The sequence below is a fragment of the Felis catus genome, chromosome B4 (genome assembly GCF_018350175.1).
Source record: "Felis catus isolate Fca126 chromosome B4, F.catus_Fca126_mat1.0, whole genome shotgun sequence".
NCBI classification, from domain to species: Eukaryota; Metazoa; Chordata; class Mammalia; order Carnivora; family Felidae; genus Felis; species Felis catus.
Window position 1 is genome coordinate 50,332,424 of NC_058374.1, and position 12,577 is coordinate 50,345,000.

At 38.0% G+C, this 12,577-nt stretch overlaps 1 protein-coding gene across 11 annotated transcripts in view; it reads right to left on the minus strand.

Moving 5' to 3' along the window:
• Positions 1 to 12,577, minus strand: part of LMO3 (LIM domain only 3) — a 391,565-nt gene that overhangs the window by 43,754 nt on the left and 335,234 nt on the right. For 5 of the 11 annotated variants that reach the window (XM_045061446.1, XM_023256804.2, XM_045061447.1 and 2 more), the window contains one exon: positions 6,167 to 6,380. In XM_045061446.1, coding sequence (XP_044917381.1) covers positions 6,167 to 6,372 — 206 coding nt within the window. In that variant the 5' untranslated portion in view covers positions 6,373 to 6,380. Of the gene's footprint in view, positions 1 to 6,166; positions 6,381 to 10,422; positions 10,948 to 11,631; positions 11,971 to 12,387; positions 12,527 to 12,577 lie in introns of those variants that run through there. The other 6 variants (XM_006933544.4, XM_019834587.3, XM_019834590.3 and 3 more) reach the window with 6 other exon arrangements.

Below are 12,577 nucleotides of genomic sequence, written 5' to 3' on the forward strand. Positions count from 1 at the left end.
GGTAATTCCATGTATCGGTAGGAGTAATCGCTTATATAAGCCAATAAAAAATTAAAATGAAAGAAAAATGCCTTTTTGAAGAAACACAGTTAATGCAAATGTCATTTAAAAAATAGCTGGCCAACTGAATAGAAAGAATACAGCTGTTTTTATTTTTACTTTCCTTGTTTTCAACATCTTGTCCTACCTTAACGATTATTATATGGATTAAGGTGAGAAACGTTGGCTAATTTTTTTTTGAAGACAGGATGAGGTGCCAGCATAAAACTTTTGAATAATAGAAGAAATTCTCCTAAGAACCAGAAAATGTTTCCAAACCATATGCAAAAATAAGATTTCAATGCTTCACAGTGTAATGAAGGAAAGTATAATGGCTGCTTGAGGTTCGTGCAATTCTTTTAGGTTATATAATTTTTCTGTGAGGCAAAAAACTGAACTACATAATACATTTCTGCAGTGCATATAGGCATCAAAACCATTTACCAAATTACTACTTTCAGCATATTTTTCAAATGAGATTCCTTAATAAATTATGTGTATGCAGTCAAAACACAACATTAACATTTATTATTAGTCACTTAATGGAAGTTAATGGTGAGTTTATAAATGAAATGCTGGCTTACTTTGATATACACTAAGAGCAACCAAAAATAGAGGTTCTTTCCCAGAGTTCTGTGTATTTATAAAGTGCAAAATAAGCAATTTTAGCAATTCTCAAATGTAGTTCTTCCAGATGCATTTAATCCTAAATATACTTGTAGAAACAGAATATTTTTCTGCTAAGTCAGGTATGCCTAACTTATCCATCTTATGGGTAAGAACTATCCTGACTGAAGTATTCCATGCTTTATAAAAAGATCAAAAAAAAAAAAAAAACCAATAAAAATATAAAAACAGCGTGAAGTATTTTCAAATTTTCAATATTCTTGAGGGAGGTATCTTGAGGGAGGTATTTTCAGTGAAAATATGTTGTATATAAAACAAGACAAAACAAAAGTCACAACACTAAAATAATTAATTATGTTAAATACCCCACTGAAAATGGATGCATTACAGGGCAAGGACAGAAAGATGTCGTAGATAAATTTACAAACGACAAATTCTATATGTAGGTGAAATATTTTGAACAGAGATTGCTACAGAGTTGTTGCTCAGAAAATCCACCAATTTTTCCAAAAATGAGGGGCTCTCTCTCAAAATATTGTAGCAAATAAAATTATCACTCCTGATTTGTACTGGTCCTTGAATGGTATAGAGTGTAAAATGTTTGAAATAAAATAAAATTCAATAATACAACTTCTTATAAATTACAACTTCTTATAAAGTTGTAAATAAGGTAAGATCATTTACAAGAAATAAAACAATATTTTTTAACAGGGCATGGGGTCTAATAGACTCATATGCTACAATATTTCATCATATTAAGATTATGTGAGACATTTAAATATCATAAAAATTACGATAATAATGAAGTGTCAAAAAACTGAAACGAAGCTTGTAGGAAAAAAGTTCATTTGGGAGGAGTTTCATTCCTCATAAAAGCTTAAATTTTCAGAATTTAAAACAATAAAAAGTGATTTTTCAAATAATAATAATGCACTGATTTCTGGGGAAGATATTTTCAACTGCCTAATATTAAAAAGAAGAAAATGAAGGGGGGAAAAAAAGAATAAACACCTTATTCAACATTAAAAAAAATCTATGCAATGAACTGTCATGTAAAATTATATTAACACGTTCGTGTTTACTTTTAAGGTTGTAATTATGTACGCACAAATATAAATTAAACTTTATATAAAAATTTAGGGCACAGGATTTGATTACTCTGAAATAAAGTTATAGCCAGATTAATACTCTATGTGGCATTTGGCATTTAAGTTTAAATTTCTATTTGCAAGTCGTTCTATTATTCTATTAAAGGATGTAAAATTATAGTCAGCATAACACCTTCAAATGCTTTTTGTTAATTGGCAGCTATAGTGGGACATGAAGCATCATTCTCTCCCAGCAGTTTCATTTTAAACACATTATTCCCAGATATAAAAATAGCAAATTACATTAAATTTTACAGAAGGCATTTTCAGCTTCTCATATAGGAAGAGCTATAAGCAGCTTCCATGGCATAGCATCACAGCAAACAGCTTTGAATACATTCTCTGGTAAGACACCATTCAGACATACAAGATGCAGCCTACAGGGACTTGATGCTTAAAATATACAAGTAAGAAGTTTTAGACTTAACAACAACAACAACAACAACAACAAAAAAAAACAAGCAAAAATTTCCCAAAGTCTTGAGAGGTAAATTCTGATATTCTTTACTTCCTCCAAGTTGAAAAGTAAAGTAGTTTGTTATTTCTCCTCGTTCTGACTTTGTAACACTTGCCACAAGATTTTAATTCTAAAACTCTGATTACACGTTCACTACTTTCTTTCATATTTTCCAAAATGAGACAAGGGTGATGGACAGCTTAGCAGTGACAAGAGTCCCATAAACATCATTACTAAAATTTTTCTGTTTTTATACAAGAATTATTAATCTACTTTGGGTATTCTGTTGGTTATGAGCTCTATCTAGTTCAAGGTATAAAGATGCTCCTCCATCTAATCTGTCATACATTTAATTTTAAAAATGAAAAAGTTATGAATGTGTTGGATACATTTTTTAACATCTAGATTTCTAGGTCTTGGCGTATAAATATTGATGGGCAGATTGACTTCATAGTTTAAGTCAGAACTCATGTTAATAGAGGAAGTTTTAAAAAGTCAATCCTTCTGTTCCTTTATCTAATGAGTTTCCAAAGGCAGAGAACAATCCTACAAACTGGCAAATTCTCTCTCATCAGATATGTACATTGTATATTCTACAGAGAAATAAAAGACATTATACCAGCCCCGTTATGGAAAATGAATTGTGGAGTTCTGAAACTCAGTATATAAATGGTGAGATCATATTTCTTTTTCTTAAATCTAATTGTGCCACAAAGGAGAGAAAAATCTGAGAGAAATTGTATTTACCACAATAATAGTTCCTATAACTCTAAGAAAGTATCTTATGATTTAAATTCTTGTATTTATTATTCAAAGAACTTAAAAAAAAAACCAAAGTAATGCAAATAAAATGTTATAACTTCAAGATTCATTGTTCAGCATGACAAGTGTTTGATTTTTTTGTTTGTTTTCTTTTTTGGAAGAAGTTAATTAGGAAGTTAAATACAACTGGAAAAAAATATTTCACTGTTCTCTAGAAATGAAAAAGTTATCTGACTCAAGATAATACCTACAATCAATAATTTACCAGTACAGACAAAATTATTTTCTTCTTTACCATTTTCCATATTCTTACTTAGATACCTACTGATTTAGAGAGAGAAATACAAACCTGTAAGTTATTTATGGCTTGTTTGGTGCCTCAAAGAAATCACATAATATCCAAACACCAAAAACAAAACAAAACAAAACAAAAACAAAAAACCGAACCTAACCACTTTTGAATAGGATTTAAATGGTTAAGCTTTGTGCAAAATACAAAAGTAAATGTGAACTAAGGGAAATGAGAAAAATTGTTTTCAAAACTCGAGAAGACAGCCACAGAATACTACTTGCTCCCTGATCATTTAACAGGTTTTGTGTAATTAATAAATAGATAGTAACAATTTTAGGTACACCTTATTTTTTCTTAGTTAATTTCATCTATTACCTAGAATTATGCCTCTCACACAGCAGGCATCCAATAAACATTTTTGAATGACTACACCATTCAAAGAAATTAATTTGTAAATAAAGTTTGCCTAATTGTATTTGTCTATGTGACATATAGAATTAGACTATTTTAAATTTCTAGTAAGAGACATATGCTGCTGAACATGGACACGATGTCATGGAGATACATACTTCTTACATAAAACTATATACCACATCTGCGGCATAATCTATAACACATAACACAGTTTTACACATATACCAACTCCCCATTTTGCTTCTGCAAGTTTTAAGTATTGATGAATTCTTGCCAAAGAAGTCACATTATATACAACAAACCTTCAGTTTAAATAAGGAATAAGCTTGCAGTTAACAACTTAGTTTGAAATGTTAACAATCCTTAGGCTGTTAACATAACAACTGGCTATTAATGTGGTAATGACCAACTTAAGAGGACATTATACTCTGAGAAATGAATATATTGGCAACCAGGACCAAGGTTTTTATTTGAAAGAGTATGATTTTTTTAACAAGTTACCAAACATGAAAAGTTTGAGTCTACCAGAAGTCAACTAAGTAATGTCACAAACAGCAACATCTATCTATCTTAGAGAAGGGTAAGCACTTTTGATATGAAAACTATTTTAAACAAAACACTTACTTGAGACTATCAAACGGCAGTTAAACATTGTATTTTTATTACCATAAGAATAACACAATCTAAGTTTCCTTCTCTGCTTGCTATTATATCAACAACTGTAAAACAGTTTAACTGACGATACAGGTATTACATTGGCAAATTTTAAGTTTTTAAAATCCGGCTATTTCAACATACGTTCTGCAAATCTCACTTAATTTTTATCCTTATTGCTTACTAGAACACCTTAACTTTGCGCAGACTTATATAAGCTCCTTGTTTTGGAACTGTTGTTACATAAATCCACTTGAGACACTGCAGTTGCAAACAAATGTAAAAGTAAAAAAAAAAGAGTCAAAAAGCCATGACCATTGGTTAGTAAAGATAAGGCAAAACTAGGAAGCATTGTTAAATCACTGAAAGTAAAATGCGAATGCTTTATGTGGAAATGAGGCTCTAATTCACAATGAGCACAGGAAAAAAAAAAATTATTTCAAAGAAGAAGTTCAAAGACTGAAGTTCTAAGAGAATTCATGGAATAAGTTAATTCTGATTAGTTGTGCCACCACAATAAGGGAAATCCTGGCTATGGAGTCACTTCTTATTGTTGGCACCTTGCATGTATTTTATGCCCTTGGAACACAGAGGGATAGTAACAAGTGGTCATAATTAGCCAGGAGGCTGTCAGCTGAGGCAATCCTAAGGTTGGGGGGGCAGGGGGTAGAATCTGATAAATAGTGTTGGATTCACCCTTTTAAACTATCACTGATCAAATGATACATTTTTATATATAAAGATTAAATCAGACTAAAAATAACTGAATTATATACTGAGAAGCACCGAATTCCCTAGAAAACACTTCCCCAAAATGACCAAGATGGTTAAGGAGTTACGGCTGATTGATAAATTTTGTGTCATAAAGGGAGAAAATTCAAAATAAATCGCTTAATGTCAGACTAGAAAAATGATTAATCGTATCAAATATGAAAACCCGAATGATGCCATATATCATTTCTCTAATTTGATAGCTCCTACTTTATTAATATATGTAATTTGCAGCTGAATCAAGTCACAAAGTTCCCTGAAAAGCAAAATAATTTTTCTTAAATACAAGTTCACGCATTGAGTGCTAAATGCTGGGAAACAAGTATAGAGGGCTTCATGGTTTTTTAAGCAAGAATATATGCATTGTCCTCAAACTGATCAGATGTTTAGAGTGGCTTTCATTTCCCCATAATGATGGAGATCTTTACTGTGTTAGTTTCCATAATGCTACTGGCAAGTCTGAAGCTGCTAATGCTCCGTGATATCTTTGTGATGACCACTTGGAATGCCACTGAGGGTGGGGACACAGATTCACACTTGGGGAAAGTTGTCAAAACTGTATAATAAATATGCTAATAAATACCAGTTAATAATTTCAAACTGAACTTTCTCTGACAAACGAGACACAGGAAGATTGCTGAACAATTCTGTGTCAAGCTCAGCCTATCTTGTCGGTATGGTTTAATGAAACACTTATATGCTGATTTCTACCAACCACATCCTTGCCATGAACTGGTGCTTTTAATACGGGCGGTGGAATAACCAATCTCTAACTATGAGCATCCAGGCAGGCCAAATGGAATCACTTTCGATATCATGTTTTACTGGCCATTACTCGAGTAAGAATTTGCATAATAGGCACCTGGCAACATTTTGAAGGCTGACAGGTCAATGTCTTTCAGGAATAGAAGCTGGTAGTAAGGAAATGAAACCAAAAAATACACTTACAAAAGTATTTTAAAAGGAATCCAGTCATCACTGGTGTGCAAGGGTAATTCCTACCTCAGATAGTCTCTGCGACAAAGGATAAGATTAGCTTTAGTGTACAGGGTGGAGCCCACCTCTCCCAAACGACAGTCACAGCAGGCACACTTCAGGCAATCTTCATGCCAGTATTTGTCCAGTGCCTTTAGAAGATACCGGTCCTTGATCTTTCGGTTGCAGCCAGCACAACCTTTCGGCTTGGTGTCTGGCTGGACTGAGAGCATTTGTATACCTAAAGGAAGACAAAAACAAAAAAGAGAGCTGGGACTGCAGGAAAGAATCAAAAGATGTCAAAAGACCTCCAACAAGTTTAATATTTAATATTGCTTTTCTCAAGGAGCGTTAGACTTTCCCTTTTGGGGCTATCCTGAAATCAAACTAAAATTTGGAAACAAAAGCCTCAAACATTATAAAGTCCTTATTAAATCATTTATAAAGTTGCACCTGGACAGTGGGGGTGGGGGTGGGGGTGGGATAATGCATTCGTGTTGTACATAGTATACATTGACAATTGACATGATGTTGATATCATATACACAAAGTTAAGTAACATTAAATAATTTTAGAGTGTCCCCATTCTCTGCATAGTGCAGTTCCATTGGGAAGAAAACGTGAGTAATAATCTCAAAGGAAGCTATTGAACAAACTAGTCCATGCACCGTCTATAAGAGTCAAAAATGAGTTTTTCTTTATTGGTTAGAAATTCACTTGATTTGTGCTTGATGGTGGAAGGACAGTGTACCCTAATGGGAAGACACTAACCTGACTTAGCAGTGGGGCTGTTTATAGTTAAACATAGAGTACAGTCACCCAGAAAGCTCCCCAATTCTACACTGTGTGTTTGCATCCAAATACCTCCTTCTGTGTTCTTGCTGTTTGAAATTGTTCCTTATGTTACAATTTTACAAATGAATCTATACTCACAAACATGAGTCAGAGCCTCTATAAATGGCAGATTACCTGACTGCATACTGTATGCTTTCATATAAAATGAAAGTACAGGATTGGTTTATTACCATAAACACACACTTATTAATTTCATAGGGGAAAGAAAAAACAACAGAAGGAAAAATCTAAATACATATAAATTACACAAACATATATACATAAATATATTATGTTATAGATAGGGCACCAGACATATATATAAAATTTATATACTTTAGAGATACATCTCCATCATAAATAAGGAGTCCAGCTGGGTTCTGTGGTTTTTACAACTTGACTGAAATGTTTTCAGTGAAAGGCTATTCCCCTTTGAGTTTCTTCTTTCCTAAGTGTCAAATACCCAGTTTAAAAAAAAAAAAAAAGCTGGACCAACTATTCAGAGCTTCATATTTATCCAATAACTCATTCTAAGTACTACCAAATACTCGAGACATCATCGATTCCTAACTCCCTCATTTTACAAATTGTGATACGGAGGCCTAAGAGAGTTTAAGGACTCGCTCGATGCTGAATGACAGGTTAAGCACTAGACTTGGTGGTCTTCTAACAGTCCAGAGATCCCACTACTATAGTATGCTTCCTCTCCTGTACATAAAGTTTCAAACTCTACAAAACGCCAAATGTAGATGCACTTGAAACAGTTCCAAGAAAAGAAATGCCAAGCCATAATCTTGGAGTATTTCCCTACTCCAAAGTAGCTAAACCTTCTTCAGTTTCCTCTGAAGCCTCCTTATGAAGGCTTCACCTCCATTACCTTCACACTCTTTTTTCATTTTTAATCACATTGATAACAGACATCAAGGCACTGTACCCTCAGAGCTGAATAACTTTTCTAGGTACAAATAATGCATGGATTGCACATAATATTGTTTTGATGTTGAACTTCCATTACCAAATAAGTTCTCTGGTAGAGTGATGGACTAGGGACTGGCAGGGAAGAAAGGGTGGATGTTCTTGCTGCATGATCTGCACAGTGTGGTAGTCAAAGCTGCAGACTAGCAGCTGGATTTGTACAGAAGAGCAGGTGGTATTCCTATAGCCTGCTTTCTATTCCCTTTCTTTGAAGGAGCTAAGGGTCTAGTGTAGATTAATCATAACCCTTGATAGCTCTGCTAAATCTCACTCTCTAGAACTTCTAACAAATGAAGTTTCTTTGATCAGAACTAGTTACCGTCTTCTAGCAAGGTTCCACAAGGAATAAATCCCATTAATTACGGTACAGAACATATCCAAGTGCCTCTTAACCATATACCTGGGGGGAGGGGGGAAATTTGGATTTACTAAATGACATTCTGTATTTCATTACTGAAAACATCGAGAGATGGCTGGCTATTCGAATTCACCAACTTATAAGGCTATTATTATTATTATTATTTTACATCACAAAGCTAGAAAGAAAAATTTTAAATCCCTTTTAGTTGTAGCTAAGCTATATTTCCCTCAGTTGAGTTCCTACCATCAAGTGAAGAAGGACGGCTATCTTTATTCAAAATGCTTTGTAACCAGGACAGGGAATACCAACATTTGGCACAAGTAACACTACCCTGCTTGTCTTCACAAAATGTTTTTGTTGTGTTGACATTTTAATTTAGCACTCAGAGGCCAATTAATATTTGAAACTCTTACATTCTGTTTGGCCTTGGGCTTGAAGGAGTTTGATATTTTACCCTCCATCCTGGTACCTTCTTTTAGAGAACATCATCACCTTTCTCTTGAAAAGGAAATCTTTTCAATACTCTTCAAGTTAACAGTTGTAGAAAAAGAACTATTTAGTAGTCACCACGTTGCCATGTACCTAAAAGGCACAAAGCATCAGCAGCCCCCTTCCCCACCGTGCCCCTCACCATCCAGAAGAACACGACTGGGTAGAGTTATGCGTTCGGAAGCGGAGAAACATTTCACAAGTTGCTCATAGCACATCAGGACTCATAACTAGTTTTAGATTGGCATGTAAATTGTTCTGAGGGAAATTCTTATTGCCTCTGAGACCCTGCCATTCTGAGTTATTTGACAGTTTAAGGGAAATCATAATTAAAAAAAAGACATAAATAATAGCCTGTGCAGTGTGGTGTGCAGAAATAAGTAGAACCATTTCATTTAAACTCTGGTGAGCTTTTAATTGCCTGGATTGCATTGTGAGGCGGCCTAACGGTTGATTGCCTCCATTATGTTCCCTTGTTCTGTGCCATTCATCCGCGCGGTCTCAGCTTCAGTAGTTAACACAACAAAGTAACCACAACTCCACAACACACAGGGGCTTAAAAAAAATCATCATAATCAAAGATTTGCAGCACTTAGACACAGTCTTTTATATTTTTGGACTAACTACACATAGTGAACGGAAAACATTTTGTCCCTGTCGGAAGATTCACAGAGAACAATTTGGGAGAAGGAACAGGAAGGGGGAATACATAAAGGGGGTTGGCAGAGATGAGGTGCCTCAGGAAGATGCTAAAATGGGAATGCAGGTTCCGCAGCTGGGAGCAGTGACACAGATTAAAAGAATTTGGCCAACATGGCCATTCGATTGCCAAGAGGTACCAAACAAAAGATTTTCTCTCCTCCTGCCCATCTTCATCCTCTCCCCAGCCCCCAGACCCGATTGGAGAACTGGATTGGGCCTAAAAGCTTGTTTCTCTCTGTTCACTGGCCCAGAGCATCCCTACAGGCTGCAGCCCCCTAAGGGACAACAATGCAAATAGATGTCCCCAGATCTCAGGCACTGGAGCTGCTTAACTCTGTTCTGCCCCTTCAACTCCCAACCCCCTCCCCATCCTTTCACCACCCCCTCCCCTTTTGGAGCAATGGAGCTGGGAACCAATTTGATTCCCTTTTTCTCCAATGCAGCTGCAAGGCTCAGAGATACTGACATTTTTCCACTCTTATCAGTTTAATTACAGTTACCATGGCAGCAAAGTGCTGGTGCTTGGCAAAGGCCAACAAGAGATTTGCAAGACTGAGTTCAATTTTGATGCAGCTCACATGCAAAAAAAAAAATAATAATAATAAAATAATAATAAAAAAATAAGAAACATACATGCACTCTAACAAAGAATCCCTTATGGAGTTTATGCTCTAGCCTTTTGTGGTTGTGTCTTCGCAGCCACACAGGGATGATTTGCAAAGAATGTAGCAGTATTTGTTGCACCTAGCAAGATTAATTGGTTTAAGCAGCAGTCTTCCAAAGCAGTTACAACAATAATATTTCGGATCTTAAAAAAAAAAAAAAAAAAAGACACAAAAGCAGCGGAAGAGCAGGAAAGCTTTTGAGCAGTCAAGAGTGCCGAGCGCCGGCAAAGTGCATCTATGATAGATTGTAACCTTACCAAAACTTTTCTCCTTTTTCTGCATGAGTTGACTTAGGCGTGCCTGAGTTGCAGCAGCTTCGCATTGAGCACAGAGCCCAAGGTAGAAGTGGAAGGGGGTCTCCTGGATTTAGCTCAAGTGTGGACCTGGTGCGCAGCCTACACCGCCGAGGACCGACTATTGTGAAGCCACTTTGGGAGCGGGTCGGAGTGGCGGCAGGGGGTGGGGGAAGGGATGAGGGCGGCCAGACGAGACAGAGCGCACACACAGAGCCCCTCGCAGTGTGGCGGTGTGCAAAATGATGGCGAATGACAAAGCCACATGCTTCCCTAACTCTGCCCGTAATCCTAAAATCCCAGCGGCCCCTTTTAGCTTCGTGGTAACAAATGGATTTGATTAAACTGTCACATGCAGCGTTAGCATAGCATATCATGTTCAATATGAAAAAGATCATAAATCTGACTTGTATTTCATAACAGCAATCTGGGTAGCCCCCGTAAAAATGTGCTGCATCAGTTTGAATCTCCTCCTGTTAGGACATGGGCACCTCGTTCCAGGGAACCTGTCTCTCGTGGCCACTTCTCCCCACCGCGCCCCCCACCCCCAGCCCCCCTGCAAACAGTCACTTTTCCATCTCGCCGGAACCACCTTTTCTTATTACGGAAAAGTGGGGAGAGGCAGAAGTGTCCCCAAGAACCGCAAGACTGTGATTTCAACTCTCGGGGGGGAGGGGGCTGTGAATCCCAGCAAGTACGCAGCAGGGGGTCTGGAGCCCACCTAGCACGGAATTCTCTTCCCCAGGGCCAGGCCGGAGCGAACCTCTCCCGATTCCAAACTCTCCCTGCCCCTCTCTTCCCGGGAGTAAGGGGTGTGGGAATGCTGCGGCTCATCCTGAACTTTGACTATTATCCACTCGAGTCGTACTTGAGACATTCCGCGCCGCAGCCGCTCTCCCCTCCTTCCCTCCACATCTTCCGCCTGCATCTATTTCATGTCTCATCATAAAAATAATGAAGCCTCACATGATTTAAACAAAACCGTCTCAGCAGAGCTGCAGCCCGAGCGAAAGTTGCAGTGCGGAGCTGGGCTGCAGCCCCAGTTTATGCCTCATTAGGAGAGGCTGGGGAAGAAAAAAAAAAAAATACCCACATCCGCACACGCACGCGCGCACCCGCAGACACACACACCACAAATAAGCCGACGCGTGTATACACAGTTGCTGCACTTACCTTCTCAATTAAGCGATACAGGGGGAGGCCGTTCAGAAAGCACAGTGGCTGCTTTGTAGTGCTTCTCCTTGGGAAAGGTCAAAAAGAAGCATTGTTTGAAAAAAAAAAAAAAGGAGGGGGGAGGGAGTCTCTATTTTTTAAGTTTAAAATAATGAGGTCCTCAAGGATCCGCCAAGTAATGGTGTTGACCGCATGTGAGCCACAGGTGTCCTCCTTTTAGGCAACTGCAGTCCGAGGCTGTCTCTCTCCGTCCTGGCTCAAGACAACTTACCCCAGCAGCACGCGAGGAGCCGAGCTGGAGGAAGCCCCGGCTCTCAGCTGCAAAATGCAATCCCTTCCCAGCCAGACATAATACAGCCGAAGAAAAGGTCACTCAGTTATTACTGAGCCGGCGGAGCCCAGGCAGCGCTTGTCAAGACCACAGAGAAGCAGCTCCCTTCCGATTTAAGACTATTTACCTCTCGCCCCCACCCCTCCCCTCTTCTCTCCTTTCCTTCTCTCCCTCCCTCGCTCGCTCGCTCGCTCTCGCTCTCGCTCTCGTGTGCCTGTTCTGCAGCTCAGTCAAGTACAGCCGCCCTCGGAAAGTGCAAAGCAGCCACGAGACAGATCGGGCTTTGTTGCTAATTTCCCAGGGTGAAAATTTACAAGCCTGCGAGTGCAGTCAGCACAGCCACATGCATATGCTACTCACAAACGCTGGGGACGACCCGCGCACAAAAAGTGACCTCTGCAGGAGTCGGCTGGGGAAGACCCTACCTTCTGGACCCGTCCAAAAGAAGTCCTGCGAAAGAGCCCTGGAGGAGAAGGATCGGATTCCTAAAACAACGAGGGCATTTTGGAATAGGTGCCCACATTTAAAGCAAACTGTCTTCCAAAGCCATTTCGGAAGCCACCGGTTATGGAAATTAAAATAAGGCAAGAGAGTCAAACGGCTACTAGAACTGGA